This window comes from Schistocerca gregaria, chromosome 3, assembly GCF_023897955.1.
Source record: "Schistocerca gregaria isolate iqSchGreg1 chromosome 3, iqSchGreg1.2, whole genome shotgun sequence".
Lineage (NCBI taxonomy): Eukaryota > Metazoa > Arthropoda > Insecta > Orthoptera > Acrididae > Schistocerca > Schistocerca gregaria.
Window position 1 is genome coordinate 327,134,877 of NC_064922.1, and position 24,045 is coordinate 327,158,921.

At 41.6% G+C, this 24,045-nt stretch overlaps 2 protein-coding genes across 2 annotated transcripts in view; one reads left to right on the top strand and one right to left on the bottom strand.

Moving 5' to 3' along the window:
- LOC126356253 (vesicle transport protein SEC20) overlaps positions 1-22,276 on the bottom strand; it is a 61,141-nt gene extending 38,865 nt beyond the window's left edge. The window contains exon 1 of the mRNA XM_050007086.1: positions 22,057-22,276. Coding sequence (XP_049863043.1) covers positions 22,057-22,251 — 195 coding nt within the window. The 5' untranslated portion in view covers positions 22,252-22,276. The remainder of the gene's footprint in view (positions 1-22,056) is intronic.
- Positions 2,157-24,045, top strand: part of LOC126356252 (shootin-1-like) — a 273,743-nt gene continuing 251,854 nt past the window's right edge. The window contains exon 1 of the mRNA XM_050007085.1: positions 2,157-2,379. The gene's annotated coding sequence lies outside the window, so the exon portion shown is untranslated. The remainder of the gene's footprint in view (positions 2,380-24,045) is intronic.

Here is a 24,045-nt window from a genome sequence, read left to right on the forward strand (position 1 = left end):
AGTTCAAAAATAAAAGGACGATTCCAGGAACCCATAAGCTTCATCGAGTAATGCCCGTTATCAAAGGTTTAGTAAAGACAAAGACATATTCTGCTTCTTTAGTGAGTAGAGAAGAGCCAGTGATTGCTATGATGAATGAAATGCTGGTAACAGATATACATGGATTTTTTGCCTGTGTGTATGACAGTCATTGGTGGGTTGCATATGTCTTACAAACATGTGAAGAAACAGATGAAGTAAAGGTAAACTTCATACATCCACATGGGCCTTCTCCGTTGTTTGTGTTTTCTGCCAAACCAGGCACTTGCGTCGTCAGAAAATGTGACATTATCACAAGAGTGGATCCAGTGACACCAACTGGAAGGACATACAATCTCCCTGCATCAGATCTGGCAAACATTAACAATTTAGTAGGAGAACTGTGAGGAGATATCTAATAACTTTTCATTGCCTTTTCATTACAACTGTAATGTAAATAATTCATAACACCATTATAATAATGTAAACCATATTTTTGTACAATATTACTTATGTATTGTACTTTATCATAATTTGTGTTTCATGTGTGTGTGTTACCTCCTACATTTTGGTAGTGTATTGATGCTGACAAAATAATTTTTTGTGCATGATGCCTTTGGTGTGCCATCTTGATATTTACCATATTTATAGTAACATAACTACTGGAGCAACTGAATATGTATTTTTTTCCAAAAAATTGAAGATGGAATGTTTTGAGATATCAAGGCCAAAGCTTTAGTATGAAAAGTCTCATAAGCTTGGCATGTAGCATGTCAATGTAAAGGTCTATTTGTTGGCTTTACAATGGTACCATTTTCATTGCTGTAACTGAATTAGAACCAGAATTAGTCATTTATATTGTGACAGACACACTAATTCCAAACTTTAAAGACCTATAACTTTCTTCACAATTGTAAACCACACCTGCAAATTGGTATTTTTCCATCTCTTATCTGGGTCATTGAATGCACCAAATTTGAAAGAAAACCGAGATGGTCTGGTTGAAAATGTTACTTTACTGCATTTAATTGATATGGAATGACCCTTTGGTGATTTATCTGGCAATAAATATGTAGTAAGTCGCTTTTCCACGATTTATTCAATCATGAACATGTTTTAGAGCCACTGCAGGCTCATCATCAGATGAAGGTGTTAAAAAGTGCTGTGGACCAATTGTAGCTAGATGTAGTGCTGAAGCTGAGTGCACTGCCTTGTGGTAGCCATATCACACTTGGATTTACAAGAGTAGCTAAATACCGTGTATATTTGTGCACATACCTTAGTAATGTATGTTATAAGAAGCGATCTGACATGGATACCACAAGGCAGTGCACTCAGCACCAACACTGCAATTAGCTACACTTGGTCCACAGCATAATGTTGTATCTGACGATGAGCCTGCAGTGGCTCGGAAAACATGTTCATTGTTGAATAAATCGTGAAAAAGCTACTGGTTGCTTATTTATTACTAGATAAATCGCCAATTTAAATCACAGTCGCAGTTCGTCATCCACAATGGATATACTGAAATCTAATTTTGATTATGTTACAAGAAGTCAAATGGCTCCTTACGAGTGGACATTTAATTTATCATGGGATGAACACAGCTTTGCCTAATTTTAGTAGTTCCATTGCCCCCTTACATTTTTTTCTAAAATACGTGGTTTTTTAATAAAGTTGGATGCTTGTGAGCTACTAACACTTGCTAAAATTAACTTTTCCAGTGCAAACTAGAGCAAACTGTATGGCTCGTCTTTCCACCTGCAATGATGTACGCTCGTCATTCAACTATTTTGTTTCATATAGTTATTCCTTCGATAGGACACACTAAAGAAATTTCAAAGTTTGGCAAGATTTCGTACTGTAATATTATTCATTATCTCCGCAACTGAGATCTGTGCGTTTGGACATAATCCATTATGTAAATCATTGCTACATTTTAAACCTGCTCTACACCTGCTACAAAAATGGGTACCTAACGCGAAATCATTTCGTAGTACAAGCTATTTAGCTATGTACTATTGAAAACCAGAGGTCCCGTTTATTGGCGTAGCCGCTACTGCATTTAGTACGTACTTCTGTCGCACGATGGCGTACGTGATGCCGCAGTGCAGCAACAGTTGTGACACAGTAGCCGCATCCGCCACTAGGGGCGCGTGTTTTACTTGCCTTCAGCATCAGCTGTTACGCGCTGTCCATACCGTAAGACTAAGAGCTCAGTGCAAATGCGGTAGCAGTTCGGAAAAGACGGTCGTGGGAAACTGTGAGTCCGTTCATCACAGAAGTCGCGTGTGATAATTATTCTGTATCGTGAGACGTAGCCGTGCATCCACACAGTTCTTGATTGAACTAACGCACCGGGTAAGTGCTCATTTAAATACGCTGCATGATAGCCGATTGAGTGATAGCATGGCTTCAAATTAGAGGATTGTTTATAATCATTGTTTTATTAAGTCACATCGTTTGAAGATTAATTCAAAAGAAATAGCCACATATATACTACTAGCACGTCAGCTGTTCGTAATATTTATATTTGAAAGAAATATTTTCAAATGTATTGCGGGGCGATTCGAAACTTTTGTTTCTCGGAAATAAAATGTTCATTAAATGTTTTTCTATTACATATATATGCTCCGCCAATAACTATCCGCTTCTGAAAATTGGTGAAGGGAAAACGTTGGCTTAACTGTTGTACTGTCGATTTAATAGTTTCCGAACTGCGCTAGTGCTGCAAGGGAAGGTGTATCGACCCAAGACAGTAAACAATACATTTCTTATCATTATAAGTTGAATAGAGCGATTTGTACACAGATTAGAATTATGCGCATTCGTGTTATGGCAGTGCCCGAAAAACAATTTTTCTTATAGCACCATCCTGGACGAAACAACGCTGAATCGCAAACGGTAGAGAAGTCATGTATATTGGCGGATATTCACATTCGTTACTGTTTTGTGTGCTGCAGTTTGTTTGCTCGCAGACTATACTGCCAAAATAATTTCTGCACCCATTCCTGAAGAACAAGAGACTGATAGCCCGTACACAATTTTGCGGTTTTCGTGCAATTTGAAAAGGGCGCCATGTGCGCGTTGACAGCTGGTAACATTGGCGTTCGTTACTGTTGGAGTAGAGATGCATTACACATGCGCCAAGGTGCAGTATTATTTGTTCGGATGTTAAGCACGATCTAGTGACTTATTGGCAAGTCAGACCACGTTAGAACCAGACAAAAACAATGCTGATAAGAAGATATGCAGTAACGAATAGTGTCTTACATTACCATAGAATTGAACTCGAATGTTTGAATGACACAGTGACCGGCATGACTAATATCGAATCGCAAGCCGTATTGGTGAGTCCGTAATATTTATTAACCGTTAGCGAACTGTACTGTTCGTTAGCTAAAGTGGCCGACCGCGTGCGGTTGTTCAACTGCTCTGCAAGGGGAAGCCGAGCTGTGGTCTCATCTTGCCACGCCCTGCGAGTATACGCGCCCCCGCACCGCAGACAAGTCTATACCGTCGTGCCGTGTTCACTGACCTGTCCTGTGCTGTGCCTTACTGGAAGGCAACGAACAGCCAGTGCGCCAGTTGCAGTTGCTGCGCTATTGTTTTGGGCATTCGCCATATTCTTCTCCGTTTCGTTGAGATGTGTATATGCCATATCTCGAAGTACATCGTTCGTTTCGGTATGCTTACTGCTTATTCAAGTTCATGTTCATAGAGGACATATAGCCAGCTTTGCAATTGGATTGACAACTTCGTTACTATAACGCAGCCCTCTGTCCTGGGTGTTCAGTAGTCACCCACATTTCCTCAGGGAAATGTAATTGGACCATGTTTATTATACACATTAATGGCTAAAAAACAGTGTAAGTCGGTAACTCAGCCTTCTATAGGTGATGTGGCTATCAAGGGTAAGCGTGATCCGACATATAGTTAGGTACTGGACAAAAATCACTTGCTGCAGAGAGTGACTCTTGGTGTTAATATAGAGAAATGTAATATAGTGCACTTCATGAAACCTAAAAACCTTTAATGGGTTAATGAGTGTCAACTGGAGTCAGTCATGTCATTCAAAAACTAGGGAGCAACAATGTGTCAAATAATTTAGGCCCAGTAGGAGGTAACACTAGTGGCAGATATCGATTTAATGGTAGATTACCATAACCGAAGATATTCGCGTGTAGTCAAAACAGCAGCTCGAGAGTGGGGGCAGAAACACTGAAAAATCATAACCTGCAAACTGTCGGAGAAAGAAGTGGAATATCTCGCGGAAAGCAGCTTACTACATCTAAAGAAACGGTTACCTTGTCGGACCGTCCGTAATGATATTGTCGTGGGCGGAGCAGGACGTTAAATCCTAATATTCCTTCCTTCCTTCATGATGGTCTCTGTAAATGCTTTTTAACCTTTTACGTATCATTCCCATAGATAAAATTAGACTAATAACAGCAGCCACGAAGCAAGCACTCTTCCTAAGTGTCATCCGTAAATGGCATGGGATGAAATCCTAATAAGAGTTACAATAAAAACTACGTTGTTTTATACACTTTATAATTATTTGTAGATAATAGATGTAAGGTCATCCTCTGTGGGTCCGGTGTTTTTACTGTGATATGCCGCGCGCAAAGAGGCGAGCCAAAAGCCACGACATTGGCGATAATTTAATTTGTTTTAATTAATAGTGGGGCTTCATTTTATTGCTGCCTCGTAAACGTTTCCCCTGGAGTATCCCGTTAATTTTTTGTAAATAAGTTACAGTAAAATCTGTCACAAAATAGAACAATCCACTCCCGGCGGGGTCAGGGATTTTCTCTGCCTCGTGATGGCTGGGTGTTGTGTGTTGTCCTTAGGTTAGTTAGGTTTAAGTAGTTCTAAGTTCTAGGGGACTGATGACCATCGATGTTAAGTCCCATAGTGCTCAGAGCCAAATGAACCACCATTAATCATTAATCCCATATGGAACCCATGATAATAGAAAGATGTGATAGGAGGAAGAAACACAAAAATTACGTTTCATTTTCATGTCCCTCAAGCCGTATCAGAAAAACCAATTTCTTCATGTGTTGTTGGTATTTAGACCGAAGACTGGTTTGCTGCAGCTCTCCATGGTATTGTATCATGTGCAAGCCTCTTCATCTCTGTCTAACTACAACAACTTACATCCATTTGAACCAGCTTATGTATACATGCTAAGTCATACCTCTGCAATTTTTACACGCTACATTTCCCTCCATTACGAAACAAACTATTCCTTGATGCCTCGCCATGTGTCCTATTAACCTATCCTTTTAGTGAAGTTGTGATACAAATTTATTTTCTCCTCTATTCGATTCAGTACCTCGTCGTTAGCATCTACTCTTCACCATTCTTCTAATTTATCCAAAGAAGCTATGGGGATGGATGAAACTAGAACTAGACATTCCTAATTCTAGCAAAAGTACACACATGAGGCGCAGCTTCCGGAAGAAATGGAAAGAAGAATATTAATACTGCACGATTCAATAAACCACGAACAGTCGAAAAAACCGCCATGCTCTGCCAGACAACGATAGTAGCTCAAGAAAAGAAGCTGTTGCCTTACACTCTCTCTGAACTGATATACAAAAATTACTAAGGAATTTTCACTATACTACACTACACTACCTGACTAAAAGGTGAAGCACCCAGAAGAGAGGAGGGAAAGAAATGAAACTTCGCCGACTGACAGAGTATGTGGTGTTATTTCAGCGATTATAAAATTGAGTTAAATTTGCAAAGAATTTAGCAGTATCAGTCCACGTATCAGTATGACGTTGCACCTGCTCTGGGCTGGATGCATAAGCAGAATCTGTTGGAAAGGACATAAAGCCATTGTATCCTCTCGTGGTGCAACTTGGCCCCCAACTGTTGTAAATGGTGCTTGATGTCCTAAATACTGATAGTGGGACAGAGTTGACATCCGAGGTGGCCCACACATGTTCTAATGGGGATTGATCTCGAGATCTTGCCGGTCACGCGAGTGCCTCAACATCATACAGCTAATTCACGGAGACACATATGATGTGTGGAAGAGCATTGTCCCGTTGAAATATGGCACCACAGTACCATCGCATGAGAGGCAACTCATGATGCAGGATGTCCGTGACGTACCGTTGTGCCATCAGAGTTCCCTCAGTCACTACCATCCGTGGCCTGAAGTCATACCCGATGGTTTTCCACATCACGATGCTAGGAATAACACCGCTGTACCTCTTCAAAACTTGGATGGCTGGGGCATCTCCCCAGGTCACCGTCAAACTCAGCGACGATGGTCATCAGAGATTGAGCAGAGCCACGATTCATTGCTGATCACCATGTGACGCTGCTCGTCAGCAGTCCATGCTTCTTGGTCATTCCACCACTCCAAATGCAGCCGTTTGTATTGTTGTGTTAAAGGCATACTACCCATGGGACAGTAATTCTCTATCTCGGCTGCTGCTACTCCGACTAATGGTGTCGGATGACTCACTGTGTTGCAGGTTGTCCAGTACTTGCTATTGGATGGCAAGCACAGATGTGAGGGAATTAAGATGTGCTCGGGGCATAACATAGCGATCATCCCTTGTGGTGTTCAGATGAGGTCGATCGGAAACTTGACAAGTATGCCTGCTCTCAAGTTCCCAAGCAGTCCTACATCGGGCCACTCTCACACCTGAATGTTCCAGAAATCTGGGTATTGTACGATTCGACCTGCTGGCCAGGTGGAGTCCATAATGGAGCCCCTTTCAAACTGTAAGTTGCTGATAACGCTCTCACACGGGTACACGGTATCTCAGCGTCCTTCAGTGATCACTCTGTGTCTGGAGCCGTTCACACCCCACCCTACCAGGCGTGGGTGGCAACAACACTAAACACGAACAACACTAATGCACTGGTGGCCTTTATACCTGTCACAGATAACTGCAATTATAATCATTTATATATTCCTGTCGATGGAGTGTATGTGTACTAAAAACTCTGACATCGTACCTTCTCTTTTGGGTGTTTCACTTTTTTTTCAGTTAGTGTACTTGCAATCAAGTATAACGTAGTAATTCAATGAAGCCAACTTCCGAGATATAGCGAACGTTTCTCAGAGAAGCTTGTTTATTCTTCAGTACGGCAGGCCAGTGCAACGAAAAATTGTTGTTTTGTGAATCACTAAATTAATTTCCAGTAATCTCACCTAAACACTATTACCAACGAGCTGACATACCGTAAGCACAATAAGACTTAACTATGCCTACACCTGCATTAAATCACTTGACATGTTCGTATAGCTAGAATTAGCAGTGCAACACCGATTACATTATCCCGTGGTGTGACAGGACGCCAAATAAACCATGTAAATCACCATCGTTGTGACATTTTGACAGCGTGTGCTGGCTGTAACTCCCGCAAGTTGCAGAATAACAGTCATATTCTATCTGTTAGAGTTATTTATTTATTAATATCAGAAACAGTGATAAAATACAAGTTGTATCACGTAATTATATGTAATGACAAAACATATCAAATAATGTTTGCCTAGAATTTCACCAAATCTTAAGTGTTAGGGGTGTTGCCTTCAGGTCTCCCATTCTGCATCTCGAACGGCATTTGCTGCAGCTCATGATGGCAAAGCCTAGATGGGCTAGGGAAGTCCCACTTTAGTAATTTGTTAGTTACATGTTCCATAGATCATTTGAACGATTCTTTCATCGAAAAGATGTGAAACGAGTACAGGACCTGTATACATGATTAGTGTTATCATCAATAAACACATTATCGCTTTATTCGTATTGCTGGCTACCAGTTTTTAAGTATAAATTCTTCAGTGGAACAGAAGGAGCTGTCCAGTCCAGGAGAAATGATTTTAAATTAGAGGTAAAATTTGCTTCGCTACCCGTCAGACATTTTATGTTATTCAGCAAATGATCAAAAAAAAAAAAAATATATTATTGCTGCGACTGAACACATCTCTGAGCCACTGACAGCTTTAACAATTGTTAATAAAAGTCAAGTGTTGTAGGTATGCACATCACTGTTCTCAAAATGTGGTGGATTATTTGGACAAATTTCATTAGTGAAAATATGTATTAATATACTCAATCTGGATCTGCCACTGCCAGTACGAAATCTAACGATTTCCAGCTAGACCGGTGTTCCTGATGCCCTGGGAGGATGTGTTTGATTGGTAGCATCAAATCATCAAGGTGAGTGTTTCTCATCCTCCGTAATCTGAACTGTGCAGTCTGAGGAGGTTCCTTTAGATTTACATTTGTGTGGAGGAAACACCTCCTAGACCTCAGTAGTTGACGGACAGGTTGAAATAAGTGCTTTAGATGTCTCGTTCGTGGTCGCACCTTATCTTCTTTGTGGAGCTGCTCCCACGAAGCAGTAAACTTTTTCACACGGTATGGTTTCAAGCAGCCAGTGATGCGTCGGCATGTTTCATTCAGAGGATGTTGACTTGATTAGCATTATTGGACCTTTACCAAACAGGGAAACTCTGCAGTGGAATAGCAGAGCCAGGGTGGTAGTTTTGAGCATGTCTTGTTTCCCTCAGTTGGTTCGAGTCCGTCTGCGAAGGAGGTAATTCCTGACTGACACTTGCTGTTTGGTGTTTATGCATTGCTTTTTGTAAGTGAGGGTGCGGGCCATTGTTACACCTAAATACTTAAGTGTTGGAGAGTGGTCTAATTGAACGTCCTCCCAAGCTACCTGTAATTTCCTAGAAGTATGTTTTTTCTATGGATTGAAAGCTCATACCCGAGTTTCTGATGGATTAAGCTTCAATCTGTTTCCTATGTAGTAATCGGTCAGTCCAGATAGGGGAACTTTGAGAATGTAAATTGTTCGGTAACATGCTTCGCCATGGTAAACTGAAACAGTATACTAGAGCAGTAGTGCAGAACTGTTCTACCATCTGAACCTTACCGCCAGATGTTAAGCTTTAGCGTGCCAGCACCTCCGGTAATTCATGTGAATGTAAACGCAAACTCTGTCTACAAGCTCATCGGTACCGGCCTAGCGCCGTGTCATCCTCTATCCATTGGACGCGGTTTGAAGGGGCTTAGGGTCACAGCGTCGTCTCTCGGCCGTTGTCAGTTTTCGTGACCTGTCGACTATTCCTGCCGCCATGCTTTTCGTTGCAAAGGGAGTTTCTTTCATTCTTGAACAGTTCTGTTCTCTCAGGTACTAATCAAGCAAGATGTTCTGGAAAGTCTTTATAGATAAAGATGTTGGCCAACTGATGTTTTATAGATAAAGGTATTGGCCGACTGATGCGTTCAGCTACGGTGAGAAAATTTCCTTATTAGAGTACTGAAGGTGTGACACTACAGCCGATTTTCCTTCGTAAAATCAGTGAAAAAACGGTCTAGATCTCGATGGTACTTTATTAAAATGACCGGTTTCGGCCTATACTTGGCCATCTTCAGACCTAAGTACAGGCTGAAACCGGTCATTTTGATAGAGTACCATCGCGATGTAGACTTTTTTCACAGATTTTATATAGATTACAATGTCACTGCTTCCCGAAAATGTTACCAAAAGTTTTGAATTTCCTTTTGTTTTCCTAAATCATGTGAAACAAATATTTGGAATGTTCCTTTAAAATACACAAGACTGATTTTCTTGTCAATCCCTTTCGTATCTAATATTTGGCCTTGTCATTGATATGTCATTAAACCTTAATCTTCCTTCCTTCGAATGCCCTTTTGTGTATGGTGCCTCCTCGTCAAATTGCTCCTGGATACAAAAATTAAAGGTTTCCCGTCACACTTCAAGCTAACACACAAACTGCGCATTGACGACTTTACGAGTCCCTCATCTAATGCAGTATTCATTATCCTGCGATATCCTGCCAAAGTGATGAAGATTCAATTATGACTTCAAAATTGAAAATTCTAATAAAAAATACTAACATTTATTATTTGTTTATCACTCATTTACAACACGGGGCAGTACACTCTCATGAGGCAAAACATTATGACCATTTGCTAATTGCATGTGCTGGACAAGTCCGGTATGTTTGCGGTGGTATGTGGCACAGTATCACAGGTCACCCAATTCCGAGCTGGAGGTTTGTGGACGCGAAGATGGCGCTCCCGGTAGGGCCCCAGATGCGTTCCATCGCGTTCATGACAGGCGAATTTGGTGGTCAAGACATCAACGTGAGTTCACTGTCACGCTCCTCAAACTACCGTAGCACGATAACGAACTTGTGACACTGACAGTTATCCTGCTGGGAAGATGCCGTCGCCATCGGAGAAGACGTCAAGCATGAAGGGATGCAGATGGTCCGGAATATTGTGAAAGTACTGCACAGCTTTCATCGTACCTTCGGTTAGTATTAAACGTTCAGTGGAAGCCTAGGAGAACGTCCACCACAGCATAATACCACCCCCATCGGCCTCTGTCAGTGGCACGGTGCAAGTTTCGTGCAGCCGTTCACCTGGACACGAACATGGCTATCAACCTAGTGTAGCAGGAAACCAAACGACACGTCTGCATTGATCCACAACCTCGATGACGGTCTGCCCCATGTGCCATAATTGACGATATCATTGGGTCAACACGGGAACACGTAGTTGCCGGCCCCAGTGGCCGAGCGGTTCTAGGCTCTTCAGTCCGGAACCGCGCGACTGCTAGGGTCGCAGGTTCGAATCCTGCCTCGGGTATGGATGTGTGTGATGGCCTTAGATTAGTTAGGTTTAAGTAGTTCTAAGTTCTAGGAGACTGATGACCTCAGATGTTGAAGTCCCATAGTGCTCAGAGCCATTCGAACCTCTTTTCTTTTTTTAACACGTAGTTGCCCTCTGTCTCGGAGCCTGTGTTCAGCAATGCGCCTGAATGACGTGCTTCTAGACACTTATGCCCGTACAAGCATTGTACCCCGTCATCAGTTCTGCCTTAGATCGTCGCCTATCGTGCTTTAAAGAGGGCACAAGTCTCCTACTTCCACAGTCTTTGATGGGTGGACGTCTAACGCAGTTTCACCTCCTAGTGTTGCTACCGTCCTTCAACCACTCCCCATATAAAGCCCACGACTGGAGCACCGAACAGCTGAACCGCTTCGCCGTACTCAATCTCTCTTCCCCAGGCGCCGGGCTCTTCGTCGAAGTCACGCATGTCACTGGATAGAAAAAGTCCCCATTCGTCTCTGTTCTGCTTATAGACAATGAAGCGCCAAAGAAAGTGGTATAGGCATACATATTCAAATACAGAGATATGTAAACAGGCACACTTCGGCGCTGCGGTCGGCAACGCCACATAAGACAACAATTGTCTGGGGCAGTTGTTACATTAGTTAATGGTACTACAATGGCAGGTTATCAAGATATGAGTTCGAAAGTGGTGTTATACTCGGCGCACGAGCGATGAGACACAGCATCTCCGAGGTAGCGACAAAGTGGGGATTTTCCCATACCGAGTGTACCGTGAATATCAGGAATCTGGTACGACATCGAATCTCCGACATCGCTGCGGCCGGAATAAGATCCTGCAAGAGCGGGACCAACAACGACTGAACAGAATCGTTCAACGTGACAGACGTGCAATCCTTCCGCAAATTGCTGCAGATTTCAATGCTAAGCCATCATCAAATGTCAGCGTGCGAACCATTCAACGAAATATCATCGATATCGGCTTTCGGAGCCGAAGGCCCGCTCGTGTACCCTTGATGACTGCACGACATAAAGCCTTACGCCTCGCATGGGCCCGTCAACACCGACATTGGACTGTTGATGACTGGAAACATGTTTTGTGGTCGAACGAGTCTCGTTTGAAATTGTATCGAACGGATGGACGTGTACGGATATGGAGACAACGTCATGAATCCATGGACCCTGCATGTCAGCAGGGGACTGTTCACAAGCTGGCGGAGGCTCTGTAATGGTGTGGGGTGTATGTAGCTGGAGTGATATGGGACCCCTGATACCTCTAGATATGACTGTGGCAGGTGACACGTATGAAGCACCCTGTCTGATCACCTGCATCCATTCATGTCTATTGTGCATTCCGACGAACTTGGTCAATTCCAGCAGGACAATGCGACACCCCACACGCCCAGAATTGCTACAGTGTAGCTCCAGGAACACTCTTCTGAGTTTAAACACTTCCACTGGCCACCAAAACTTCCCAGACATGAACATTATCAAGCATATCTGGGATTGATTGGAACGTGCTGTTCAGGAGAGATCTCCACCACCTCATACTCTTACAGATTTATGGACAGCCCTGTAGGATTCGCGGTGCCAGTTCCCTCCAGCACTACGTCAGACATTAGTCGAGTCCATACCACGTCATGTTGCGGCACTTCTGCGTGCTCGCGGGGCCCTACACGATATTAGGTAGGGGTACCAGTTTCTTTTGGGCCTTCAGTGTATACTTTCCTTATGTGCGCGCCAAGGAACCTGGGGGCATTCAGTTTCGCGGTCGGGAGTGGTCAAAACGTTTTGGTTTGTTGGTAACGGTGTAGTGTCTGCGACGAGATCCTTCCAAGATTTTTCTCACTAAAAATTCTAGTTCGTCAGTCTGTTCCGACGCGCATACTAGACTTCATTTTGAAATCTAATTCTCTGATGCGCTTTTAAGATATATGGTCAGATGTGTAGGCCAGCACGTTGTTTTTCCACGACTACAGTGCACGGTGCCTCACGACGAAATACTACGAACGCGGTCAGCTCTAACAGTACATCTTTATGGCCTATTGTCGGTGTTCGCGAATAATATCACAAAGAAACATTACGTGTAAGCATTCACAACCTTTACCATTTTCGTGTGATGGGAATCCGTTCATAATCTTACTAGTTCCCACGACGTTTCTTTGCGTAGTTAATTTCTTAACGGCTATATAATGGCAGCTGATTACGTCTACAACCTCACTTTGCAAACCACAGTGAGGTGTTGGCAGACAGAACGTCCCATTGTACCATTCATTAGCGTTTCTTTCTGTTCCATTCGCGTATGGAGCGCGAGAAGAATGTTTGAATACCTCTGTGAGTGGAGTAATTATTCTAAATTTCTCCTTACTATCCCTATGTGAGCGATACATAGGAGGTTGCAGTGTATTCCTAGAGTAATCATTTAAAGCCAGTTCTTGGTACTTTGTTAATAGACTTTCTCTGGATAGTTTCCCACGGATGAGACAAACATGTGATGATTCACTGCATACGTTCATTATGCCCTATCTATCCTATCTGATACGGATCCCATACATTTGAGCAATATTCTAGAACCGGTCGCACGATGATTTTTAAGCAATCTCCTTTGTACACTGATTGCACTTCCCTGTGTATTCTACCAATAAACCGAAGTGTACCATCTGCATTATCCACTACTTATCCTATGTGATTATTCTATTTCATATCCCTACAAGGTGTTGCACCCAGTTATTTGTGATCTTGTTTTCGAGAATCGACATATTTCTGTGCAACTGGCTTCTAATATACTGCCCAAGCGAAGATGATTTCGTGGGATCTTGTAGCTTTATCTCCATATGTTGTTGGTAACAAACATTTTTCTGGAGACTCTATGAACTGGCTGCTCTTTTTCTTCAAGTTTTTCAGCCACTGCCACGGTATATGTCACCCGCGTCACTTTACTCGACTTTGAGAGCTGAAACCATCTTGAAGATGAAAGCTGATAAGTTTACAGAACTATTTTGTATTTACGCGGTGAAACAAGTTATTTATTAAGTCTCAACAGCAAACAAGTATGACATTGTTGTCTATATTTTCAGCACAGAGCTCATGAATTAGAGATGATGGACTTAAGTCGTAGCTTATATCCCACGGGAATTCACAAAGGGCGTGGCAGCATCGAACCTCCTCTGTGCGCTATATTTAAGAATTGAACGCCTCGTTCCCTCGTACATATTTAAACTCCGTGTGTTGTTCTCTTTCTTCCGTCGCCACGTTTGTTCTAGCTTTACACAGAAATCTCTGGTTTCTTTTTCTGTGAATTTACTGGATCTGTGTCCAAGCAGTTTATTGTTATATTTCCGTATCTCTAATGTGCATCTGGAACCTTTCCCGATGTTAGTTTGCAGTTCAGTGTTCTTCTTTCTATCGACGTTTTATGTTATCGACGTCAGCAGTCCTGTTGGAATCTTTGTATCCAAATGGTGGTGGTTCTTAGGTAACTGTGGCCGATCTTTTAGTGCACCTTTATTAAACATTGTACGTCATTTTATTCGTGAACTTTCAACAGTACCTGCCATTAACATAATTGCGGCTGAGGACAGAGGCTTTCAAGCTATGCGTCGCGGTGGTTTCATAACAATAATAATTTGGTTTATTTGCATTATTAACGAAATAGTTATTATATTTTTGCTTTAGGGTATCGCTTATTCATAAAGAAATCTCTTCGAGTATGTCTATAACTACAGCTTACTCTGCTGAAAGCAAGAGAATATAAACGCGTATTTCATGCGGGAGGAGCATATACTTCTGTTGCACGTTTTATTGTGAGAGGCACTTTCTTGACAACAATTTTGTATGGTCTCGAATGATTCGCACATTCTCACACGTCTCTCGACTTTCTAATATACGAATATTTTGTAGATGTAATTGCTTTTGCTTCGAAAGCGAACATTTTGAAGACTCTTGCCGTTTGTGGCGCAGATGTAGCAACAATTGTTGAACTTGTTTTTCCGTGTTGGGGAAACATTTTTGTATGGTATGTTAAATAATGTAGATATTGCATTGCATACAAGTTTCCTACGTTCCATACTGATTTGACTAGAGTTGTAGCGAAGAAAATTTCACGTTGTTGAGTGGATATACATCTTTCTACAAAAGGCGAAGTCTTCTGCTGTTAACTAGCCATTTTTGTTCTTAAAAATAAACGCCTTCCTTCATCAAGTATCTGTAGTTTACAAGGGAATCGTAAATAAACTGCCCTATAATGTACCTTTTCATACCTCTTAAAATCCTTAGGAAACTAAAGAAAGAAAAACGTAGTGTCATATTTAGTAATTTCCGATTTTTATGGCACTACACACACTCCCTGTTGTGAAAACCATGCTAACCATATTCATCTAATATGGTATTCAGAACTGTAGCTTCCTGTCCGCTTGGGGCGCTGCTGCCACAGTCTATAACAAAAATGAAGCGGAATTTCCTGAGTCTATCTGGTAGCGTGGCAGACGACAGTCGAATCGTACTATAAGACTCATTTGTTTTTATTCTTTAACAGTCAGTTTGAAGATTACGTTATCGAATGCAGATCGTTTTTAATTGTTGTTTCTCTTATGCGGCTTGTGTTTGTCACCATGGACAAATTTTCAAATGTAACGACGAAACGTCACATGTCAAAATATCACGCATTCAAAAGATATGACTAAGTGGAACGACATTAACAGTAGTTTGGTAAACAAACTATTATACTATTTTTCTCTCAAGTTGAAATAAATTACAGAACAAAGAAAACTTTCTCTAAGCGAGCTACGAGATCTACAAAGGCTCTTCTTTTATCTTATAAAGTTGCCTACCATGTGGCATACTCAGTGATTACTTTCTGAAGCGCTTTCCAGAAAAAGCTGATCAACAAACTGGGTCAAAGATTCACCCAGTACAAAACTTCCATCAACAGTTACTACTGATGTGCAAGATAAATTTACTGACATTTCTTACAGACTCTACATTGAAACCTAATTTCGTCTCTCGTTACTGCCTAAGTTTTGGAGCCTGGTGACGGCAGGAGAATCGGGAAGCAGGTAATGACACCTTTTTAATTTTGATGCCTTTGCAACATCCTACTTACGTATATGAGACAGGTTTTTCAGTATGACAGTCATCAAGATGTAATGTGTTATATCAACAGTTAATAAAGGACTAACTACTTTCATTCACTTTGTTTTTGTAGTCAAGTTATTTTACCCCACACTTCGAGTTGGATGTCATGTGCTAAAGGAGCCGCAGGTGTTTATGTTCAACTCAAGGAAGCCGTGTATCCAGAAAAAATTGATAACTAGTGAGTTACAATGTTTTGAATCATTTCACTCATTCCAACCACGCCCTTAAATTATTTCTTCTTCTTTGACATGTTTTCTTTCGTGATAATCACTTTCGTATTTCATCCTTTCTTATATTAGTTTTGTGGGCGTGAGATGGTTTGTCTACGAATCTATCGTTATTGAGCCAGACCTTCTTTTTTATTTAGTTGCCGATGAGTGCTATAAAAGAAATCGGACGAGGCCGTAACATCTTCAGCGCGGCAGTAAAGTTTGGATTAAATTAAGAAAAAGAATACTTGGAAGAAGGATTCGGAGAGATGGAGAACTTACCGATAAAGATGCAAATTTAAACTAGATAACGAGAAAATAGAACGAAGAAAGAGTAGAGAGAAATAGAGAGAGAATACGAATGTACTAAACCCAGCTAGGTGTTGCAATGACTTTGATCGTGGATTCACATTTGAATGCGGCATGTTTCGAATCACCGCGCTACCATTCTGTTTAAGATTTTTCCTGGTTTTCTTGAGCCACTTCAATCGGGCAGTTCTTTCAGGAAGGCCACGGTAAATTTCGGTTCTCATCCATGTCAGACCTGACTTGTTGCTTTTTCTCTGATAACCTTGATATCGACGGGGCATTAAAATCCCAACTTCCTTTTCTTCTGAGAAATGTCAACAGTATGCAAAAACTCAAGTCAAGGATATATGTATGTACCGTAAGAGTCATAATGTTTAAGATTATTTATCTTACATCATCATTTTATTAGCGATGCGTTTCGAGCCGCTAGTGCTCGCAGCAGCGATCATATGCTTTGGACCAAATGAGGAACCTAGCAACTGAACAAATTAGCGACAGTCTAGTTAATAGTATTAGTAGCGCAAGTAGTGTTTACGTGATTTTTATGGCTTGATACCTGATGCTGAGTACCAATAGTTCGAAATGCGTCACTTTATTTAAATTATAATAATATTGTGGCTGATTGCGATACATGTATCTGTCCTTTATTCCAACACGGTCACGGAAAATTAATCTGCTAGTATGGCTAATTATTATAACTTTAGTAAGGACCAAGACACACTGCCACACGCCCTACACTTTAGCCAAAGTTTTTTGGTCTGCCTCTCTCATGTAGTGGCGACAAACATGGCGTGCCCCACACTTTGTCTTGCAGTCACCTTCCCGGTTAGGTGGAGGAGCGTTCTGGGAAAAGGGATAACCCTTACTCCGCAGAAAACTCGTAATCGATGTGCGCCTTTTTTCGTCTGGCGCGAAATTGGCGTCCCGAAACACCGCATGAATATTCAGCGAGGATTAAATCAGGATTCTGATCAGGACATTTAAAAACCGGTAGGATTTTTTTCCCCTTTTTGTCGCGAAATGCTTCGTTGTGAAGAATGTGGTGTGAACAAGTGTTCTTTGAAGATTACATACACAAAGCAAATTTCTGAACTGATCATCGATGGGAGACGGAAGTAGGTGACCTGAGTATCACCATAATGCGACATAAAGTTGCCGTGTTGAACACTAATTGCCCCTACGATAAATTATAGTTCAACATTCGCGCTTGCGAAGTTGGCTGTAAACGTGTTGGTCGATACTGTTCCCACAAGTTATTTATATTTGCGCAATTTTGACGTAGGACCACGCTATACCGTAATTCGTCGCAGCATAAAACGCCTTTCTACTACGCCCTGGCTCTGTAGCACAGCTTCATTACGATACACGAGACCAGAGGCTGACATTTCACTAAGATAGTACGACGTGTATATATTGAGCGGTTTTCGGCTGTTCATCGTGCGTTTACGACCGTTGCACGGAACACTAAGGCTGTTAAAAAAGAATCTGGTACCCCTTGGAGTTTTTTTGATGAGTACATTACAGCAGAAAAGCATCTGAAGGGTTTGGCAGAGTGAATGAAGCTTCGGACTAGTAGCGAGCGCTGTGCGTAATACACTAGGCTCTTAGTCAGGAGGTCAAGAATTAAAATCCCCGTAGAGGCATCCCGATTTTGGTTTTCATGAATTTTGCTAAATCACTTCAGGCGAATTCAAGAGAGGTTATTCAATTGCGCCTTATCATAATCCTTCACCAGATCTATGAATTCGATGTATGTTTTATGTTTTTTTGGTCAATTGTTTGAGCGGAGCGATAACAAGACTCCCTAAAAATCACGTAATAGATTTCTGTGCAGTTTTTCATAGGTAAACGAAGAGTGGGAGGTGGACAGATGTTGAAAAAATATAATAAATATCAAATCACAGCATAGATTGAAACTTCCCTCCTTTCTCTTGATCTACGAACTCTTACTACTACTACTACTACTACTACTACTACTACTAATAATAATAATAATAATAATAATAATAATAATAATCCGAATGGAGCCTCCCGGCCAACAATGCCATACGATCATAATAATAATAACAATAACGTACTGGTCTATATTTAAATGTATTGTATCGCATACTTTCTGAACAAATCTCGAAAATAAAAACATGGAATAAAAAGGATGAAATGGTTTGTGAAAAGATTTATCTAAAAGTGAGAAATAAAGTATATTATAGAAACATTTGACATGCCTCTGAATGGGGCTCGACATCATGTGCAGCAAATGATGTGCCGATTGAGAATTTAAAGATCAATATTTTTAAGTTAGATTCTTGTATATTTAAAGAGTAATAGCAGACATTTATTTTTGGGGACTGTGTGGACACTGCAATCTGTTGTTGTGTAGCCCCGAGATACTATTGCTACGGTTAATGATTTGTGTAAAAATAGTAACACTGTCGGTTAAATATTTAACCGCTTGCTACCAATAGTATTTCAACGGGTAAAATATTTTATCGCTCGACTTTATGTAGTAATAGTGTCTCAAGGCAGACTGCAGGCCCTGTTTAACCCACCAGGGAAATAATCTGTAGTACTCTTTTTTATTGTTAAAATTGCTCTCTATTTCTTTTTCCAATCCTCTCCAATTATACGAGGCCTCATCTCTCGCGACGTGTAGGGTAAGGACAAAAATATGAAAACACAACACATTACCACGCCCAAAACGATGTAGAAAAGCCTTTGGCATTCAAAACAGCTTCCAGTCGTCTCGGAATGGCTGACTACAGGTCCTCTATAGTTTTCAAGGGAATATTATTCCACTCGTCCTGCAAGATAGCGACAAGTTCAGATATTGATGATGTAGTAGATAGCGATCGAGCACTCTTCTCACCAAAGTACCACAAAGGCTCAATAATATTGAGATCTGATGATTGGTGGTCAGGGAAGATGGAATTTCTCCTCGTACTCGAAAATACAGTCCTGGGTGACGCGGAGCATGAGAGAAGAGGGGCGCTGCCGTCTTAGAACACAGCACCACCATTGGGGAAAAAATATTGTACCATGGGATTGACCGGATCAGTCAAAAAGGTCACATAATGCTTGGCATTAATGCGACCTTGCACAAGGGCCACGTCGTGGCTGTCCAAATCGTCACCGACCCCCCGTCATGTTTCACTCATGGGACGTAAACTCTGCCAGAATTTTGAAAATGTGTGAAACAAAACTCATCCAACCAAACGGCTTCCTTCCATTGGTCTAGAACCACGTTTCACTGTTATGGGCATATGTCTCACTGATACGTAGTTTTGGAATTCCACCTGGAATTCCACCTCGCCCTGCACTTCCAAGCTTTAGAACTCCCTGTATATCGTTTTGGTGCTGACAGGATTCGCGAGTGCGACATTCAGTTCTGCAGCGATTTTTGGAGCCGTCGTCCTCTGGTTTTTCATCACAATCCTCTTCAATGACCGTCTCACGATCACTCAACATACACTTTCGCCCGCTTTGTGGCTTAGCGAATGTTTTTCCGCTTTCCTTGTAAGCGGCATAAATCTTTGACCGATAATATAAAGGTCATAAGCCACCCTGGAAGTGATTCGAGAAAACAATCTAAAACATAATCTGGATAGTCAGGTGGACTTTTATTCCTCCGCTACCCAAGAATGCGACAGCTGTCTGTGGGTGTGCCACTTTGCTTCATTTTCCCCTCAAGAAGTGGTTCCAAAGTTCTCAAGCTCGTTTCGCGTGTGAACGTGATTTTGCATGTCTGAGGCTACCGAACTCTGCAACTCCACTTTACCTCCTGTTCATGTAGAAGATGCATACGCGCATTTCTGTACAGTCGCTTCGTAGAAAAGTTATACAAATACACGGAAAGCAGCTGTCAGTGGCAATGCCCGTGTGTTCAACGGATATTGTCTCAGTTTGACATCATGCACCACATAAAAGCTGTGTATTCGCATAATGGCGAATAAAATTTCACTTCTGGCGAGTACGACGGAGACAGCCGTCGAAAGTTCACTCAATTCGTCTATGTGGCGTCAAATAAAAAATTTTAAAAAAATAGTGTACCAGACGGCCCAACTCCCCAGAAGGGCATCCCGACAAAATTTCCCCACACACTTCATTTTTTTGTGTACGCACTGTGTGTTTTGGAAGTGCTAGGGCTTGGAGTCTTTAGACGATTCTCTAGCCATCCCTGTAGCCAACTATGTAGCGTATTCGAAAAGTTTAGATTTAAATGTTGGCAACTCAGAACATCTACATTATTACTCTGCAATTCACATTTAAGTGCTTGGCAGAGGGTTCATCGAACCACAATCATACTATCTCCCTACCATTCCACTTCCGAACAGCGCGCGGGAAAAACGAACACCTAAACCTTTCTGTTCGAGCTCTGATTTCTCTTATTTTATTTTGATGATCATTCCTACCTATGTAGGTTGGGCTCAACAAAATATTTTCGCATTCGGAAGAGAAAGTTGGTGACTGAAATTTCGTAAATAGATCTCGCCGCGACGAAAAACGTCTTTGCTTTAATGACTTCCATCCCAACTCGCGTATCATATCTGCCACACTCTCTCCCCTATTACGTTATAATACAAAACGAGCTGCCCCATTTTGCACTCTTTCGATGTCCTCCGTCAATCCCACCTGGTAAGGATCCCATACCGCGCAGCAATATTCTAACAGACGACGAACGAGTGTAGTCTCTTTAGTGGACTTCTTGCATATTCTAAGTGTCCTGCCAATGAAACGCAACCTTTGGCTCACCTTCCCCGCAATATTATCTATGTGGTCTTTCCAACTGAAGTTGTTCGTAATTTTTACACCCAGGTTCTTAGTTGAATTGACAGCCTTCAGAATTGTACTATTTATCGAGTAATCGAATTCCAACGGATTTCTTTTGGAACTCGTGTGGATCACTTCACAATTTTCGTTATTTAGCGTCAACTGCCACCTGCCACACAATACAGCAATCTTTTCTAAATCGCTTTGCAACTGATACTGGTCTTCGAATGACCTTACTATACGGTAAATTACAGCATCATCTGCGAACAACCTAACAGAACTGCTCAGATTGCCACCCAGGTCATTTATATAGATCAGGAACAGCAATTGTGCAGCACCGTCTATTGATCTTTCTCAGAGTAACAGAAGTAACTGTTTTGATTCTGTGGTGTTTGACTGGAGGTAATAGCAAGCTACAATGGCTTCGGAAATCGGTGCGCCGATGAAATTAGGACTGCGTACTCTAATTCGATTTTTGCGTGTAATTGGTCTATAATTGCTGAAGTTAAACAGTTATGGTGTCTAGTAAAATTAGACACTGGTGTCAAGATTGCCGGCGCAAATGTGCGCCATGAAGAGCAGAGCGGCAGGCCCAGTATCCAGGCCAGTGAAATACCAAAAACTGCGATATGATCAACGACTGGTGCGCTGCTTGATGAACTGGCTCGTATTTAAGGCAGATCTATTCAGACGATTGTCTCGGAAAAGCTCTGTACCGCAAATTAAATGCAGAGTTGCTACCGAAAATACATGCCTACCAATATAAAGAGCAAAGATGTCAAACGCACGTGGTGTTTTGGACCGCTATCAATAAGATGGAGATGATTTTCCCGTATTCTTAGGGGAAACGAGACGTGTAAACATTTCCCCGCACAGAACCAAAACAAATGTCTGTGTAGTGACGCCTTAGAGCTTCTCCAAAGCAGAAAAGAATTCAAGCCATTTCTATAATCAAATCGAAAAATGACGGTTACCTCTTTCTGGGTCGAAGAGAGCGTTCTTTTAGTTGATTTTATGCAACGTCGGTCAACAATTACAGCTGACGTGTAGTGCGATACGCTCATAAAACCGAGACGTGTCACCAAAAATCGCCAGCGCGGAAAACCGTTGTCCCGTACGGTAGTCCGCGACATGGCGCGACCATAAACCGCTGCCCGTAAATAGTCCATTTCTGTCCTGGAACAAAACAACAGTAACTCCTTTATACAAATTCCTAGAGCGCATGGTTGTTCTGCGTAAAATCGAAAATTCCGCTTCCTAGATTTATTCTCTCTGGTTCCGCTGCCGCTCTGTGCTGGCAATTATTATTAACTCCTCCTGCGTCGTTTCATTACATTGTTCGTAGAGCTCGATTCCATCGTCTGTTTTAAATTTTAGGTCTCTCTCTTTCCTGTCCAGGAAATGACATCTTTATGATATGAGACGCGAAAGCATAGGAGTAAGATGCAAAGAAACGTCCCCCAAGTAAGGTTGTTACAAGAGTTGTGTATGCAACGACTTTTGCGTACCAACTGCAGTTTCCCTGTAACCTATCAGCCAACTGAAGCTTGGCATTTGCTCACTTACATGACTAACACTAAATATGACCCATTGATGCTTTAGTCAAAGAATATCGCGCTTTTACGTTTCGTGAAGTGCAACACTCTGCATGTTCTACAATTAATAGTTACTTGCCAGTCTTGGCATCAGATTTGTATTTTGTCAACTGGAAATTATTACAATTTTACCCGGGCAGAATTCTCTCATATATAACTGCTTCGTCTGCGAAAAGTCAGGGATTGCAATTAATAAAATCCGTTAAGTAATTTATGTATCACATGAACAGTGCTAGTTCCACTACACTGCTACGTCACAAGCGAGATTTTAGTTCAGCGTCTGTAACCGACTCTCCGTCCAACATAATATGCTACTTCCTGTCCGTAAAAGTTTTTGAGTCTAGTCATTAACATGGTTAGACATTCTACAGGAAAGTATTTTCTATATAAGATGACGAAAAGAAGCTCCTTGAAAGCCTGAATGAACCTGGTTATTTTCTCTGTGGCACTGGCAACATCGTGTGCGAAGAAGGCTAGATGGATTTCTCTAGAGAATGTTAACTTGCTTCAGGCCGATAATTATGTTTGACACAGAGATTGTTCCTGGATTCTTCTGCAAATGGATTTGAGTGATACGGGACGTTAGTTAATTGGATCATTTCTAAGGCCATTTTTTGTAGGTTGGTATGACATGTGTCCCTCTCCAATCACAGGGAACATTTTTCAAATGGTTCAAATGGCTGTGAGCACTATGGGACTTAACTTCTGAGGTCATCAGTCCCCTAGAACTTTGACCTACTTAAACTTAACTAACCTAAGGATATCATACACATCCATGCCCGAGGCAGGATTCGAACCTGCGACCGTAGCGGTCGCGCGGTTCCAGACTGTAGCGCCTAGAACGTTTCTCTGATCAAAGTTTCTGCCACAAGTTAAAACGCAAAGTCTCAGTATCAGGTACTGCCTAACGCCGTCTCAGTGATGAAGAGATTTGTCTGCTTTTTAACCCTTTAAGTCACAAAATCTTTCAGTCAGCATAACAATGAATTACTTGCCATTATATACTTTCTGGAGTATTAATCAATAATTGCTCAATTTATTGTGTATTTATAAGTACACTTTGAGTGGAAAATATTCATATCAATGAATTTGGAGCACAAAATCTCTGCGGATTAGTTCGAAAAAAAAAAAAGTGTACAGGAAATTAGGAGTGTGAACTTCTGTCAGGACACATATGCCTTCTGAGGGAGACATTTCCCAGCGGATTTGCACTCTCAGCCAATTTTAGACTATGCATATAAATCCGCATTGCAGTCGCTTCGGCATCAGAATCAATTTCACGGTTTTCTTGAAGTACTTCTTCAAGCACAGTCTGCTCTGCCTGCTGTAGCTGTGCTAGAGTTTCACCAAATGGTCCACTTGACACTG